The following is an 18,196-nucleotide window of genomic DNA, read 5'->3' as shown; positions in this document are numbered from 1 at the left end:
CAAAGTGAGAATCTTCAATACGAACGTCAAGGCAGTTCTACTGTACGGAGCTGAAACTTGGAGAACTACAACAACCACAATCAAGAAAGTACAAGTATTTATAAATAGTTGTCTACGCAAGATACTCAACATCCATTGGCCGGATACCATCAGCAATAGCCTTCTGTGGGAGAGAACAAACCAACTTCCAGCTGAAGAGGAAATTAGGAAAAGACGATGGAAATGGATAGGACATACATTACGCAAATCGTCAAACTGCATCACGAGGCAAGCTCTAACTTGGAATCCTGAAGGGAAGCGGAAAAGAGGAAGGCCAAAGAACACATTACGTCGGATAATAGAAGCAGATATGAAAAGGATGAATTACAACTGGAAGGAGCTGGAAAGGATTGCCCAGGACAGGGTTGGATGGAGAATGCTGGTGAGCGACCTATGCTCCTTCACGAGGAGTAACAGGTGTAAGTAAGGATTTAGTTTCATCAGTCCGCAGTAACCTAAATCTATCCCACATTTTTCGTCTCTTACGGAGAAGGATGCGGACCTCCCTACTAAACCATGGTGGGGAGTTTCTCGGTCCCCTTGGTATAGTCCAAGGGATGTGGTGTGTGGTAACTTTTAGGTATGAATTTCGAATGCGTCCCAGGCCGTTTCAACTGAGGACTCTGGGTCTATTGTCCAATCTACTAACGATGCTAAGTGCATGATATCTGGTATATTTGCTTTCCAGACGTTAGGTCTGGATTGGGCTGACGCGTGCTCGTGACTTACAGTCATATGGAAGTCGAAAATTAAAACTGCGTGATCACTTTTATCTAGGGGTGGCATATAATGAAGGTTCGCAACGTCATCCACATAGTGAGTGAGTATCAGATCTAGTAAGGATGATTCACTGTCCGGGTCGTACCTAGTGAATATTTTCAAGGAGAAGCTGGATCTTCACTGAAAGGCAGTCTGCCAAGATTACCACAGGTTCGTCAACCTACTATCCTTATTACCGAAGACTAAAGACTGAAGACACTGACCTTTTTACTGAAGCACATTTGCCAGTGATCTGCTGTTTGTGAAACTAGGTTTCTAGTATTCATTATTCCAGATAATGAATCGATTGACGTATGGTTATTATTTCAGTTTGTTTTTCAGTAAATGTCCAGCTTCTCATGAAATGTCTGTTGATGGGAGTCGATGCGACTCAAAATAATTTTTTCAGCAAAAATTCAGACGAGAGGATGAGGGCAATATTATTATTTTTCATAATAAACAAATACTTTTTTTAATACAGTCTAAATGAATTTTAAACATTTGTTATAAACGTTGAACTCAATTAGCTTTCCTTGACTTATTTTCGCTTTCAAATAGCGCAAGGTTTAACGTTCGCGTGAAATGGAGGCGACAAATGATCTGAGGTCACCTTATGACAAAGCAAATAGTTTCTCCAAAATGTTTTTTGTTTTGCTCAACCCTTTATTCGCACACTCACATCCAAAAACTTTAACAAGTGACGATGTTTATGTGTGCCCTGAAAGTGAAAAAGCAGATTGGAATACCGAAAAATTAGCACGGTAGGACTCATTTGAGCCGGTGGGAAATAGATGATTTTAACAGAGAGTGGGATTTGGAGAACAAAAAGAGAAATCCGAAACTGTTATTGTCGGTGTTTAAGGCATTTAAGAAAGAGTTATTTATTTCAGGTTTATTTATGATATCTAATGTTTGTATTTTTAGTAGTTTGCATCAATCCTCTTTTAGCTAGCTTGTAATATTTCCAAATCAATAATTCTGCGGCAAGTTTTGCTGGGGTTTAATGATATCGAAGACCGTCAGAATATGATCAGAGCAATTATCTTTAGCTTCGCATTTATTTTGAACACCATTGTAACGATTATAGTTGTAAATATTAGCTACTGGATTTTATACCGTCTAGGTACACGTGTGCGAATCGCAGCGTTTGGTTTGATTTTCAAAAAGGTCTGTTCTTTATATCAAATTTATTTTTTAGGTACTTCAGCTTAACCAGAAAGCACTGGGATGTTCAACAACTGGTCAGATAATCAATTTGTTGTCTGTAGATGCTCAGTGTTTTGATAACGTGAGTGTAAACATTTCAATTCTGTCATTGATATTTTTTAAAACGTCAGGTCAAGTGTATTGTGCGTTGCGTGTTGCTTACGATTATTTAGGTATGCAAATAATACCCTCATTCAGCTTGATATTTTATTAACAAACAGCACATTAAACTAAAATGTCGACTGAAAAATCCAGTTTTTTGCCAATCTATTGATATATTGTCTATGTTTTTCAATGTTTCTTTCAGTAAGAAACTATCTTTTGATGAGATATAATGTATGTAACTTCAACTGCGGAGCTAATTAGTTTCAAAGAATTCTCAAATACCTATGGTATAGAATAAGTCGAGAAATTCCCAAACAATGTTAACGTTTCATTTGTTGTTGGATTATTCCAAGGCACTTAAGAAAAAATACGGTAGTTTCTCACGCTGACGATTACGTAACGTCTCTGTAGCGGTAAATAAATCCCCAAAATAAATAGCATTAAGTTTTCGACATTGGATGCTGACCATATGTTTTAGTGGACTCATCTAGCTGAAGGCGCTCGGTCAGGCATCCGCACCAGATCACGTGTGGTAACGCCGTGCTCAACATCAACCGCAATCGCTAGCCAGATTAGATCAGAGAATTCCGATATATTGGTCATCGCCAAATATACTCTTCCGGTCTCCTCGACTCTGTCTTTTGATTTCTCTTGGTGGGAACGAAATATATTAGGTGTTACTGGTAGAAGCGTTGTCAAACACTGAATACCTGTGACATCATCATCTCTAAACGTTTAATTCAAGTAAACTATTTCGGCACGAAAATTCTTTTATTTTGTTGAAAAACCGACTTAATGGTTTTATTATGTTTTTGTTATGCAATTTTACTGACTCTTCTTTTGACTAATTTGTTGGTACCGTGAAATTTATGTCATTGAATACTCTGGTTTTATTAGGTCACGGGTTTCAGTTCATTTCAATCTACGAAAAATAAATGTCTTTATTTTCATTTAAGTTAGTAAACAATTCTGTATCGACAACTGATACAAATTGCATAAGAAATAATTAGTAAGTAGACATCGTAATTATAAAGCAAAGATGCTTTAGCGTCTAATAACTAAAACTGTAAAAGTGATGATAAATTGTAATGTAAAATCAAGGGGCAGTATCAAACTTGTAATCCATATGAAACAGTCATTAACAAACTAAAGATTTGTCTTTGCAGAAAGTCTACGGTCGTATGTTTATTCGAATTCATTCACAGAATTGTATAAAATTAATTTACCATTAACTTTTTTTCATAGCAGGAAGCAGCGTGTGACAATGAATTTAGACAGTATGCTTATGCATAGCTACATAAATTGATAAATTTAAATGCATCTTAATTCTACAATGAAATGAAATTATGGTTCAACTTTTCGATGATTTTTTTAGACATTTTTATTCGTACATTATTTATGGATTGGACCAGTTGAGACGCTCATAACTTTTGGCTTAATGAGCCAAATAACTCTTGTCCCAAGTTTAATTACGGTGGGAGTTATTCTCATGTTTATTCCTGTTCAGTTTGCTTTTAATCGGGCATATGGAAAGTCAAGGTATGAATTCACTTGTTTTTGTCAATAGGTTTTAAAAGTAGCAATCTATACCTTGATTACAGACCATATAGTCTCTAAATGATTTCAACATTATTCTTTGTATGTAGAAGTAAACTAACACAGAAGCGTAGCTGAAAACAGGTTAAAATGTACCTAGTTTACTCTACAGTTCACAGACACGAATAAAAAATACTCAAAACGTTAGTTTCATGGTAGGCAATACGAGTATAAAATTGAGATCGACATTAATTGCTCACTTATTTTTTCCTCTCAAAAACATCTATCAAATAAATGATTCTCAGTATTTTCACGCAGTTCTAATTGTTGGTTTTTTTTTGCATCTTATGATTATTTTACACCTCTTGAGATTGACAAGTAACAGGAAAATAATTAAAATTGTGCTGCCCTTTTCCTTCGTATTTCACTCGGGTCAAAATTCATATATATATATATATATATATATATATATATATATATATATATATATTGCTTTAGACTATTCTAATTAAAAGTTTGAAAGGGAAAAAAACCTTTTGTCCACCGTGTGATAAAATCGGACAAGATTCGGCAAATTAATCGTTAGTGGTGATGTAGTTACATGGACTCCTTTTAGAAATCGGTAGCGAAAGACGCATCAGAGCATTTAGTAACCGACGACATTTGGTTCGAATAGAGGTAAATTCGAACCATGCAGTTCTAAACAGATGGCTGCACTCACCTGAAGTTGTAAAGGCTTTGGAATCGATCCCATCTAGTATCGTGGATGAGGATAGAGAAAGGGGCTCAAGTTAGGAAAGGATATCCATCGGTCGCTTAATAGTTTTCTGTACCTTTCTGATTAATATCAGTGTGAAGAAAATAATCCATAGATTAAGGAGATTTCACACACATATTTTGAGAAAAACATTATTTCCGGTGGTTTGGTTGAGCAAAATATCAGTGCAAACGCTTATGCTAGCAAAATTTTGATGTTTTGCTGTTTGCCTTAGAATATTTAGCAACTGTTTATGTGTTTCAGTGGCTTTAGTTTTTGGTATATGATGGTTAGAGTAGTCGTATATTAGGTAACTTGTGTATATCATTTCTTTTGTTCGTGAAGTTAGTATTGATTGTAGTAGAAGGCAAGGCCAGGAGCACTGATTAACATGCCCTGTGAAATGTTTTATTTAAAACTGACCAAAGGAGCTGACAGTAGACTGATAAATAACGAAAGTTATAGTGACGACTTCACTTATCATAAAACACAACAAGATTCAAGTCGTTTCCTGAATGATTCCATCATGGCTCTGAGTCAACGGATGATTAATTTTCATTATTTCCATAGATATGTTTGTAAATGCTTTCCAGGTGAAGCGTTTATACAATTTGATTTCAATTTCTGATATTACTAAGAGATATAAACATTAATTTTAATTTTAGATTCAAAGCTGCTGATGTAACTGATCAACGTATTCGCATTCTTTTAGACATTATAGCAGGTATACGTGTTATAAAATTCCATGTATGGGAAAATGTATTTACGAAATTAGTTCATAGTTTGAGGAGGTTGGTTCATACTTTAACTAAAAATTAATGTATTATTATGGAAACATTTTGCACCACGAATGTACTAAAAATATTGTGTGAAAGTTAAGAGAAAGCTTACAATATATTTCATTTCATAGCATTTGATTACCACTTTTTTCTTATGAAATTTAGTTGATTTGTATTTACAACATATTACAGTGTACAGGAAGTAGGCTTGACAATGTCAAGGCAAATATCAATTGGAATATAAAACATGATACACATTGAAATTCGGTCAATTTAATAAAACCCTTATTTTCGTCGGTAAAAACTCTATTTTACAAACTTTTGATCACTACTGACAAAGGTTAATGTTTATCATAAATAATTTAGTTCTGAAGTACTTTTGTAAATTATGTTGTATTGTTGTGAACCAGTGTTTTTCTTATCTTCAGACGTCATGATATAAGTTTCAACAATCCACTTTAATTTGCTAATAATGTTGATGTTATGTTTGTAATCGTCACACATAAACTCAAAGTAAAATTTATTTGTCATTTAGACTTAGATTATGTTATAGTTTCCAGTTAATTCGGTGAATAGGGACATTTTTATTTAGATGCAGAAATAATTTAAGATCATACTTTAATATATCCACCTTTATTTTGACATAAATGACTGCTTTACAAAGTTAGGAATCTATTTCCTAAAGATTTTATTCAAATGTTCTCTTTTAGTAAAGAAATTAAACTTTTTATGAATGGTCGGTGTTTTCAAGCATTCCGGCTGAGTCAACTAATTTATCAAATAAAATTTACAGTGATGGTTCTAGTAGTGGGTATTTTACTCTTGCATAAAGAAGCAGATGATCCAGAAGCTCTCAAAAGTTATCAGCTGTTTACTTTGATGAATTTATTCACATCGCTTTTTATTTCAGTGATATTATCCATGCCACAAGCAATCGAACAAATAAATATAGCGCATATTGTTGACAAGCGTATATCTGTAAGTTTTATTTATGCCAGATAATTGGTCAAAAAGTTCAAATACCACTTTATTTATATATTTCTAAGTAGAATATGCAAACGAATGTAGTCACTTTATCTGAAATGTTACCATGATGTCTGTACTTTTAATGCTTTTGTTGTTTGAAAGCTACATCTCGTTTTAGTGCTTAAAATAATCCCATTATATGATTAGAAAGCAAAATGTGTACACTATCGAATAAACTTTGATAACGCAGTGTGTGTACTAATCGTGTTCTAATGACCTTGAGGTATAAAGTTGAAAACTTGAAACGAAATGTAATGTAAGTAGTGTTATCTAAACAGTTTGCTTTTGTTATAATTTAGTGATTCCATCTCATTATAACATTTCATGGTGAGGTGAAGCTGAATGGATTAAAAAGTTTGAGCTCTGTTTTCGTTAAAGATGCCCAATACATTGAACGAATTAACTCGACAGTATGTTTAAGCCTTTAACGTATTTCACTATAGATGTTCTATCCAGCTTTTACCCCTGGATGAGTGAGATTATTACCGAATATTTTACTTACGTAAAGCCATCATTTAGAATTGTATGATCATTAAAACGGCTTTCATTTTAGTATTGGATTCTTGATTTTTAAAGAAACTTTAAACGTCACAATGAGAAACGCTTTGTATTATAACCGAAAAGCCGTATGTTTACATTTAGGCCTTTTGACCGTTTCGGGCCATAGGTTGCCGACCAGAGATCTCCAACCATTTTTGTCCTTGGTTCCCCTTTTTTGTTTGTTGAAAAGTGCTATTCGTGCTCTTAATGTCTGCCTCCAATTATCGGCAAATTATGTTTTTTGGTTCATCTCTGTTCTTTTTGCTTAGAGGATTCAAGTTAGATCTTGTCTTTTGATGAAGTTAAGTATTGTCCTCATTGATGGTGGAAGTGCTTCTTTATGTCTCAAGTCCGTACAATAGAATTATTATTAACTTTGGTCTTGGTGGATAGTTCTTTGCGTTTCAGATATTCTTCAACCGTGGGAAAGGTGTTCTTGGTTTTCAGATTCTCGCCTTTACATATGAAATGAATTCCTCACGTTTAATGAATGATACTGCATTGGTGCATAAATTCTTCTCTCTTTTTTAGATCTTGACCATTGAGCGTGATCACTCTGTCGTACTTCAGGATCTTAATTTTTTGCTTGTGAACGTTGGGTAGTACTTCTGAGGAAACCGCTGCTACACTGTCTGTTTTAGCCTGGACACTGCTGCGTATAGGACAGAAGTGCTAAGTCATCTGCGAAGTCTAAATTATGTTGCTTTATCCAACGTATTCACTGCATCCCTTGCTTTTTCCAAAATATGAACACCTTCATAATAAAGTCAGCAGATCGTAACTGAATAAAAGGTTAGAGTGGGCGGCCTTGTTTGACACCAGCATTCATTTAGAATGCATCTGTGAGCTGGTTTCCATGGACAGCCTTGTAATTTCAATTCCTCGTGGCAGTATCGTGTGATGAATATAATTATCTCAGGCATTCCATCATATGGGAGAAGAATTCAGAAGATTTTCGAATTCACTCTATCGCATGCTTTTCTATAATCAAAGATCTATAGCGATGAATTTCATTCAGTCGATAGCTTAGTAATGTTCTGCAATGTCACAATTTAGACTGTACGTGGCTGGTAGTAATGTAAGTCAAATTGTTGATCTCAAATTCGGGTGTCTACTGAATCTCCCATTCATTTCCACAACACTCGGTTGAAAATGTTACTTGACTCTGGCACTGGTGCGACCTCTCTGTAGTTCTCATACATACTGAGGTCTCCTTTATTCAATATCTTAATGAGGTATACCACTTTCCATTATACTTGCACTTGTTCTTCCTCCTAGAGTTTTCTTAAGAGAAAGTGGAGCATCCTCGAACTTGTTTTTTTTATATAACTTCAATGCTTCAGTTAATACGATGTCTAGTCCTGCCGCTTTCCTAACTTTTGTCTGTTTGATGACCTTGTTGATAAGATGGTGGTTGAAAGTAGTCAACAGGAAACCCTGGACCTGGGTTTCGTGCTACTTGGCACTCGTCAGCAAGGTGTACCTGTAATCTTGATCATTGATTGGTGATCAATGTCATGTATGTCAGGTCCATGGTTGGTAGACATTCATAGAGGAGTCATTGTACACTATTTTAATGTCCAATGAGTTCACTGGTGTTGACCTATCCAAAAGCCCTTTAAAGTGCTATACCAACTTGTTCCACTGCTCCTGAACTTCAATGACTAGTTTTGATCTCGTCGTGCCTAACTGGTCGCTGTCGTTTACTATATTTCTTTGCAAGCTTATTCAGTGTATCATACAGTTGTCTCATACTTCTCTTGTTACGCTTTCTGCTATCGCTGCTGGGTCTTCTACATATTTCCGCTTGTCAGCTCTAATTCTTTTCTTTACTCGTTTGTTTGCATATTTATATTTGGCCTATGCTTTGAATTCCTCTTCTATTTTACGGATGTTCTTGACTGCTGTTTTTCGTTTTCCCCTTCTTAACTCTTCCAAAGACTCTCTACATAGGCCCATTGTTTATATTGGTGCTTTGAGACGTTCAGCTTGATCTGGTATATTTAAATCATCGCTTCTTTAATCCATTTCCAGTTACTCTCCATTGTGATTACTTCTAACAGATCGTATAAGACTTGAAACTTGTTACCGGTATCTATTTCAAACTGGCTGGGATTATTAGTATCGCAGAGGAAAGGTGTACAAAACACTTGTGGTGGTACTAGCCTGACAGTCAAAAGCTCCTTAAAATTCAGTTTCAGCTTGGCCAACACCAGATGGTGATCTGAAGCTATATCAACTCCTGTCTTTGTTCTTACACTGTCTTTTGGCCTTCTGGATCTTTCGTTCATGTGGATGTGGTCAATCTAGTTTTTGGTGTGTCCTATGAACCCAAATAATTTCGTGTGTACGTTTGTAATTGTACCTACGACTAAGTAGTTGTAAGGATCAGTTGTTCCTCATTGTCGTTGTCTTGTTATCATCCTACTAGTCTCATGTTGCGCTTATGTCAAGTGTTGTCCATCACTAATTTGGTTCTTATGTCTCTCATCAGGATGGTCAAGTTCTCTATTATGGACCGCAGTATTTCACAAGTTAGTCTTTATCATCCTCACTGTCATCATTAGATGGTGAGTAGTACAAATGGCATTCATTGTAGCTCTTTCCTTTTTTGTTTTGAAGGATACTTTGATGATGTTTGAGCTGTTGGCTTCCCATCTCATAAGCACTTTCCGTGCTTATTTAAATTATATCAGTGAAACCCCTTGTATGTGAGAGCCAATTTCTTCTTTGTGACTAAAAGACAATAACAGATTTCCTGAAGTTAGTTCTCTGTCCAGATTGTATTCAGTGATTCCTGCTTATTCCAAGAAGAGCCAAATAGTATCCTCGGATCTCCAAGGCTATTGGAATGACATTAGTCTTCCACGTTCTGACATTCAATTTACCTAAGTTTCCTATTGCCCTGGTTGTCGTAAGGGGCATTAAGTATGTAGCTTATGGAGTCTCCTAGCTTTCATTATGAGACATCATAGGAAGCGAATTACATATGGTTGCAAAATGTTAGAAATTCGATTTTTTTTCATTTGGATTTTGTAAATATGTTATTTTATTTTCAACGTTGGGAAATTCATATTACTTTTGAATGTTTACTATATTTTCAAATATAACAGCATAGAATTATATGATAGTACAGTGAAACGAGTAGTTGGTTGATGAGTGAAAGGTAAATAGTCGCAAGTATATATTACATTTTATAATGTTACTCAACTAAATGATCTTAATAGAATACACAATTTTTTCAACACTTAACTATTGTTATTTTTGATTACTTTTATTTTTGAAGCGATTCCTTTTGTTGCCTGAAGTAGGAAATGATCATTACCCTGAAGTAAATAATTCAAATGAACAAGTTGTAGAGCTGACAAATGTCTGTTCACAATGGCAAAATGTAAGTGTGATTCTGGGAACTCAAAATTATATAAACCCACTATCAACCTTTTCTTATATAAAAAGATAAGTTTTCTGTTATTATTTTGTAGTCCATCCGCAAAACATATCAACAAAAATTCTAATTCCTCACGGTGATTTTGTGCATTTACTAATCATTCTTCAAGAAGATATTCTGTTCAAAAGGAATATTTAAAGACATGCTTTTGATCGGATGATGAAGACATTAATTATCACACTTGTTTTTTAGTGCACTTGTGTGAGCTAGTTCTTGCCTTATAATTACACATCTACCATAGTGTTGTGTTAATTTTATTGCATAGTTGCTTAGACAGGATTATTTCAGAAACCTTGAATTGATTTCTAGTGAGGTTAATTGTTTGTATCGTCAAGAAATAAAATCAAGGTATCTTAGGAGATCTCCAAGTGGATTAATTTTGTTACCTTTCGTATACACCTTTTAATCGTTTACTTGCAAAAGAGCAAAAGTTGAACAGAGGACTTGCAAGTTTTACGTGAATTCAGAAAATGTAGATGTTAAGATTATGAAGGTCTATATCAGCCGTAAAAGTTTGCGGTTTTATCAGTATTTCTCTAGTTGGTTGTATAATTTGTTGCTTGGAATAGGAAATCGAAATTGATATTTTGTAAACTGGTAAAAATGTAGTTAACGTAATAATGAACTATCCTCTATTCAAAAGATTATTAAGGAAATGCTAATTAAGGTTGTTACAGAATGATATAAGACCATTTATATGTAACGGATTAGCTTTTTCTTCATTTTAAACATCTATTATTGACAGTTTCAAATAAGTTGGACATTGGGTAGAAAGTTAATAATGATACAATAATCATACTTTTGTGATACACCAATCAATAGAAATTTGTATTTCTGAAGTTTCATGGCTTACTGTAAGTCACTTATTCGGAGTAAATGAATTTAATTATCTATTAGTGATGTTTTCGAAATACAAATGAAAAGGTATCTAAAACACCATGTGATTCAAAAAGCACAAATTCAGTAAGCAGTTTGATATTGTATCAAATAATGACTACATTGGCCCTTATGTTTGACCAAATGCCATTCATATAACTCACACTTTGGGTGTTTGTATCATCGGTTATTGTACTCAACTTCTGACCAGTAAATTAAAGGTTCATACCATACTTTGTCAACATTGGTTTTGGAAGTTATTTGGTATCACTAAACCCATCACTGGATCGAATATTTCACTATTAAAACACAGGAATCTGCACTTGATTGGGGATTTCCAGTGCTCTCCGTGATTCAGGCAGAATGAACAGGCCAAAATAATCAATTAGTGTGAATCAAATATTCATGGGAATTAGGAAAGATAGGAAGTAAAAAACACTGGAGGCTTTCCTCCGAGCTATATACATGCTCTCTGATTCATGAACATTGATTCGACACAAGTAGTTTGTTACGTATCTTGAATCTACTTCGTAGTCAAGGGAAATTCGTATTGAATTCAAATAGTTTAATTTGTTGATTGCCCAAACAATATGTAGAGACAACCTTTGTAGAATCCGACACAGCTGTGTATCAATTTAGTATGCTATATTCCATAAAACAGTGGGCGAAACCTACTACAACAAACGTAGGTAAAACAATCACATTTTCTGATATACATCGATTGGAATTATAGAAAAATATTTCTAGGGCAAGCCAAATATATACAATGAGACATTTCTTGTGATTATAGTTCATCGATACTAGAGTGGTCTTCATGAAATTTACTACGACAGTTGGGACCCATAAGGACTCATATCAGTAAATTATTTTCGTCTGAACCGCTCAAAATTCCGAGGTCAACTGATTCGGTTAGTAGGACGCTGGGTAAAAACAATGAATTTCAGCCGACCTAATAGATAATTGAGTTTTTTTTCGAAATGTTATACTGTTAGGTCAATAGTTTGTTAATATAGGATGTAAATAATACAATTTTATCAAGACTTTAGTTTATGGTCACTCAATAGAGCAGTTGGGCCGAATTGCCCTTGGGCATAGTCTTCATTTGATTCTACTTTACGTTGTGTTGTTTTCTTCTTTTTAAAGAATCTAAAGCAAATTACATTGAACAGTATTAATTTTAAGGCTTGTGGTCGTGAGTTGATTGGTATCATTGGTTCTGTAGGTAGTGGAAAGGTGTGTTTAAACTTCTTTCGACTTAAATTATTATTATAATGAGTGAGATGACATACAAAGTCATTTTTATGTCATCCATACATTACATTATTATTGTTTCATTGCTATTCTCTTACGACAAGTATGTTGTTTATTCATGCTGGTACTTATTGTGTTGTTTGAGAGATAAGAATGGTGTTTCCTAGCTCTTCCATCTGTGATTGATGAGATAAGATGAAATTTATGACTTGGTTGTCAAAAACTGTGGATGAAGGGACTACAACAAACCACCTGATAGATTGGCGTTTAAATATTGAAGTACAATTGAATCTACTTTAGTTATCACATATGATTGCTGTGTACTCTATTGTTTGGATGTCGCTGAAAATTTGTCGAGATGTAGAAGTTTTAGTCATGTTTTTGTCATAAAATCAACTACCAGATTCTTATGGAATCCAATTCTTAGACAAAAACTAATCATTTTGTCACTCGAGATCATCGGAGGAAGATACAGACACATGTGGCTATTAATATTTAACCTGGTTGTCGAATAGTTTGGTGACTATCTTGACTCAGTCTGGGACAGAACTCTGTGGCATTTCATGGATGTTGGTTGTGTGTCAATTTGAGCATCAACGTGTATGCAAGTGCATCAAAGTTGACGACTCATAAACGAGGAGAAAAAACTATGCTTGATGACACTGCTAGCCATAGACCGAAACATTATAACCGTGCAACTTCAGACAACATCAAGGTATTTATTCAGAGAACACAAAACGCCTAAGCTCTTATATATATATATATTTATTTATTTATAATGATGTCACTATGTTTTACGACCATAAAGGAATATTTTATTTCCAAACTACCTTGTTACGGTTCGTTACATAAAGCTAACTAAAACAATGTAAAAAAGAGTTAGTTATTCTTAGCATTTCAGATATTATGGGAAATTTATTTATCATCTTAATTGGAACAAGAGTTCATAATTGATAAACTAACCTTGATTATTGGTTGTTTAACTTTACTTACAGTCTTCTCTCTTACAAACTATTTTGGGAGAGCTGCCATTCTCTAGTGGAAACATTTACAGGTCACCTAGTGTAGCTTATCTTCCACAAGCCGCCTGGATATTCCCTGGAACAATACGTCAAAACATCCTTTGTAATCTTCCTTTTGAGTCTGACCGGTATGCATTTGTACTGAAGGCAACTAGTTTAGATGTCGTAAGTTCACACAAAATTGAATTAACAACGTTTGCTATAAGTGTTTAGTTTTCTACAAAATAATTGATAGAAGTCCTCGCATGCAGAATTAGACTGAAATGATACATTGTATATACGATAATAGATAAATGCAAATCAATTATTATAGAGTGAGGTCTGTAAATCTTATTAGTTGCCAATTAAAAGTGATATTTGAATTGAAACTAAATAAGGTTGTAGGAGATGTATGGAATGTATTTTGGTCACTTCTCACCCCAACAACAGAAATTCGAATTAAACAAACTTGGGAGTTTCGTTTATTAATTCAGTGGAAGATATCGTATTGGTATTTCATTGCAAAAAATATTGACAGAGCATTTTGATCCGAAAATTCCTATTTCGAAATATTTCATGAGTAATGGTGACAAGTATACTTTTCCTAATAATGAGGAAACTATTTATGAAGTCAAATAAATCTTTTTTCGCTGAATATGTTTAAAACAGTCCAATTGATAAACTTGGATAATTCAAAGAGAAAACGAAGTTCATCAGAACTGTGTTTGCCAATTTACTTGTGTTTACGGATACAGATATTTAATGAGGAGTAACAGGGATTTTCAAATGAAAGTAACTGAACACATGGAACAATAAAAGAATAAATGGCATCAATGGCCCCGTTTTGGCGATTTCTTGAGTATCTGAAGATTTACCGTTCCGTTGACACATATATTTTGGCAAAACTTTATCTTAACTATCTTGTCATTTATAACTTATTTTTTTATTACTCGATTCCAGTGGTTTTTTCTCTTCGTTTTATCGTCTTGATAAAAAACATGTAGTAACTTGAGCTGATTCAGTATTTTATTATATTGTGTTTGTTTTCCATGAACTCTCCTCGGTAATTGATCTACTAAAATATCCAGCCTTCATGTTTACGATGGGAAGTGAATCTTTGAAGACAGAAGAAATACGCTACATGTGCAATCAACTGATACATTCAACAAAAGTTAGTAGTGAAGTAGCTGTACTTGGAACAGATGTTTGGTTTGTGTCATAAAAGTATTTTTTGAAGAGGCGACACGGCTGTCCGAAACGTATAGAATAAGGTGCTATGAAAACGGAAATTTCATACATAATTTTGATATTATGATCTGTATGCTGAATTTCAAATACCTCTGAATATCAAGCAACATTTCCTCTAATAAGCATTGTTTTTCATACAATACTCTTACTATTTATTTCATGCTTATAAGAATACATCTCTGCATATTTTTGTTTAGGACTTGTTGAGATTTCCCGAAGGAGACAAAACATATGTTGGAGAACGAGGTTCTGGTTTAAGTGGTGGTCAGAAGGCGCTCATAGCTTTGGCACGGACAGCATATTCTCGTCAGGAAGTCTTACTTTTAGATGACCCGCTCGCGGCGGTTGATGCTCGTGTATCAAATCACCTGTTTCAGAAATGCATATGCGGTTTTTTGTCAGATAGACTTCGTTTTCGTGTTACTCATCAACACCAGCTTCTACCTTATATGGACAGAATCCTAATTCTGAAAGAGGTATATTTTTGTAACTTATTTCGTTCAAAATGATGTTTATTCAGACTAATATCAAAGGGACTAATTGTTTTAATACCATTTAACTATGTATTTTGGCATAATAATTGCTTCAGATACATTTTATGGGGAAAAGATTTAGTTTTATTTGTTGACAGTAAATCTGTAATCTAGTTTGTTAAAGGATTACAAATTATCTAACCTAGTTTAAAAGTGTCTCTTAGTTTTTAAAACAACTTTTGTTTACATGAATTTAAATACTTTCACACATAATGGTATCTGAGGTGAATCTAGCTGTTTCTAATTGATGGAATGGTATTTTGAGGGGATTAAAATAATAATAATAATTACAGAATTCATGCCAGTTTAAAGGCATGATCAACTTGATATTGATAGTAACATTAAATGTAGAGAACAGATATAGGATATAAGACTGTTTTGTGTGTTCCAATTAAAAAATTGTCTAGTTAGTACATTTTTCACATGTATTATATCAATGAAAGGCATCAACCGGGAACTTTTAATCTTTTTTAAGTTGACATCCTGTTGATATATGAACGGTGCATTTAAGGTCATTTCCTGCGCCATAACGAATTGGTTAAAACCATCTATAACTAAGGAAAATGAAACGGAAACAGAGAGCACGGAACAACCAAAACAATACTTACTACGATAGTTCAATCAGGTTTGCCGTAATACAGGTTATTTTGTGATCTGCATGTGTTAGTTATTATTCAAAATAGTTAAGGTTGCCAGGGATGGTGTAAGTGTAAAGTATCAGCAAGTAAGTAAGCCTACTTAGTGAATCCATCAGTAAAAATAGTTAGACATTTAACATTCCTATAATCTCACTTGTGGAATGTCAAATACTTACAGGTGTAAGGACATTTAAGTCCTTTTCAGTGGAGAAGTAAGAATCAATGCAGCGAACAAATGATGGAATTGATTTTATTTCACGAACAGAATGTGGTGAATTATTCCAGAATCTGGAAAATTTACTGGTAAAGCAATTCATATGAATGCTATAACTAGGAGTTTCTGCATATTTAATTGTCTCATTGGATGTAAAGATAGTTCGTTAAGTATTTTGAAGATAAAGATTGGATTTAGTTTAAGTCTCCGTTTCCATAAAGGATTGCGTCCAAGTTTATTACGTCTGGACTCATAATTTAGGGTACAGTCAGTCCCGAGAATGCGAAGTGTGAATCGTCTCGGAATGAATTTCAGCTTTAATTTATCCCTTAAGTGAACACTACTAAAAATAGTCCAGAAATAGTCTAGGAGTGGTGGGACACATACTTTTTACATTAAAATACGTAACTCGTTGTTATAGAGATTAAGAATCATGCAAATCAGAAGACGCTGAAAACTGAAGGTCTGTTTTGAGGTCTGTTCTGAGAAGGATAAGTTGTAGGAATACGTGCGTCCTAAATCAACTACTGTATGTAGCTTGAGTAGCGCCTTACCATTTATAGTAAGATCTAAGTTGAATGATGCATCACCGAAATACATCCATCCATATGTAGCTGTGTTCAGCTCCAAGTGCCATTTTGAGCACTACTGTGCTACCTTCTTGAGCTCTATACTGATGTCATTTCGCACATTGTTCAGCTCATTAGGAGAAAGCGAATACACTACTTCAAGACCACCAATACAAAAGCAACTGCAACTATCACTGATGTATTCGAAAAAGAGCGAAGAGCCTAAGACACTACTTTGTATTACACGAATTTTGACGGGGATAACATCCGACAAGAAGGAGTTTATTTTGATTATTTGTAAGCCAATGTTTTGATGGTGATCATATGAAACCGGTATGATACAAAAATTACCAATAAGTATGTAAACTAATTGTTCAATAAGATATTCATCTTCTCAAGATTATCGATAATCGAGAGCAGTATAATCACTATAACATTTTCGACTAGACATTATTCTAGTTATAATACGATGCATACTCAATAAAATCGAGATATGCGTCGGGCGGAGAATGTACTTCGAGTTTGTATTTCTACAATTATTAGGTGAACAGTATATTTTAGATTCAGTAGGAATTATTGTAACTTACAAATATAACAATGGATTATGTGTCTTTTTGTCTATTTTTACTTCTGAGTGCTTTTGATTCTCGTTAAAAGTAAAAGTGAAACTGGTCTTTTCCAGGGAGAAATTACATTTTTTGGGACGTATTCAGAGCTGCAAACAATGAAGTTACAAGCAGATGGTTCTTTTTGTAATTCTTTTGATCATTCAAACGATTATGGGATATTCCGACTCTCAGACGGTGACAACAATGAAAAGGAAACCAACATTATATTTAATGGACTCCGTAGACAATTATCAGAGACTTTTGCGAGTTTTAGATCTGACAAGCGGAGCAGTTATTATTCGACTTTACAGTCCCCAAGACAGTTGGAAGACTTGGTAACAGATGGAATGATATTTTCATCGTTTTCTTTAGTTCGTGAACATTGTATAGATGATTATTCATTTGTAAATGAAAAATCCGTCCAAGGGTCTTTGATATTGCCTAGTGAGAAGAATGTAAGAGAACATTATTTTCTGTATAATTATTTGGATGCTAAATTTTCTATCTACAGCAAATCCACTGGTTATTTTTCGACTTATTGTTATGACTTCGTAACTTGATTCCCAGGTTTCAATGTAATGATATTTATTTCTATCATTTAACTATGAGACATAAACACTAAGATCAGATAACATGAAACGTATTACATGTAGAAACTAGTTGTGTCCTTTTCTCATTGAATAAGTAATGTTAGCTTTAGGCCTACTTTTGAAGTAAGACGTTATTTTCTTACTAGGAATAAATTTCAATATGTTACACAAACATAATTCTTAATTTAAGAGAATACCAGGAAGCTTTAGTATTGATGAAAGGCCTTATTTTTCAAGATATTTTTCCAACTGTCCTAATTGTGTGCATTGGATATTCTTTTGCGTTGAGCCACTCATACTGTCTTAAACTAGTTTTTCAAGACATTTTGGTCATTTCATCGGTTATATCAACCGTCAATAGCACAAGATGTAGGTTTGGTAAGATTTATTCCGCTGTGATTTATCCGTGACAATTTGTCTTTTGTGATAGATTTAGTTTAAAGGGATATATGATGAACGTAATTCACCTGTGA

General features: G+C 34.1%; 1 protein-coding gene across 2 annotated transcripts in view; it reads left to right on the top strand.

Moving 5' to 3' along the window:
• Positions 1-1,345: 1,345 nt before the first annotated feature.
• The window catches only part of ABCC4 (Multidrug resistance-associated protein 4), a gene marked incomplete at its 3' end in the record, with an annotated part of 34,717 nt that continues 17,866 nt past the window's right edge, over positions 1,346-18,196 (top strand). The window contains exons 1-10 of one of the 2 annotated variants that reach the window (XM_051209177.1): positions 1,346-1,688; positions 1,726-1,965; positions 1,997-2,086; positions 3,485-3,648; positions 5,068-5,193; positions 5,892-6,159; positions 10,034-10,138; positions 13,318-13,509; positions 14,769-15,047; positions 17,208-17,588. In XM_051209177.1, the coding sequence (XP_051074608.1) occupies positions 1,825-1,965; positions 1,997-2,086; positions 3,485-3,648; positions 5,068-5,193; positions 5,892-6,159; positions 10,034-10,138; positions 13,318-13,509; positions 14,769-15,047; positions 17,208-17,588 (1,746 nt within the window). In that variant the 5' untranslated portion in view covers positions 1,346-1,688; positions 1,726-1,824. The remainder of the gene's footprint in view (positions 1,689-1,725; positions 1,966-1,996; positions 2,087-3,484; positions 3,649-5,067; positions 5,194-5,891; positions 6,160-10,033; positions 10,139-13,317; positions 13,510-14,768; positions 15,048-17,207; positions 17,589-18,196) is intronic. The other variant, XM_035729619.2, reaches the window with a different exon arrangement.

Source organism: Schistosoma haematobium, chromosome 1 (assembly GCF_000699445.3).
Source record: "Schistosoma haematobium chromosome 1, whole genome shotgun sequence".
Classification (NCBI taxonomy): Eukaryota; Metazoa; Platyhelminthes; class Trematoda; order Strigeidida; family Schistosomatidae; genus Schistosoma; species Schistosoma haematobium.
The sequence above is the reverse complement of the archived record's forward strand: the minus strand, read 5'-3'. Positions and strand labels throughout refer to the sequence as shown.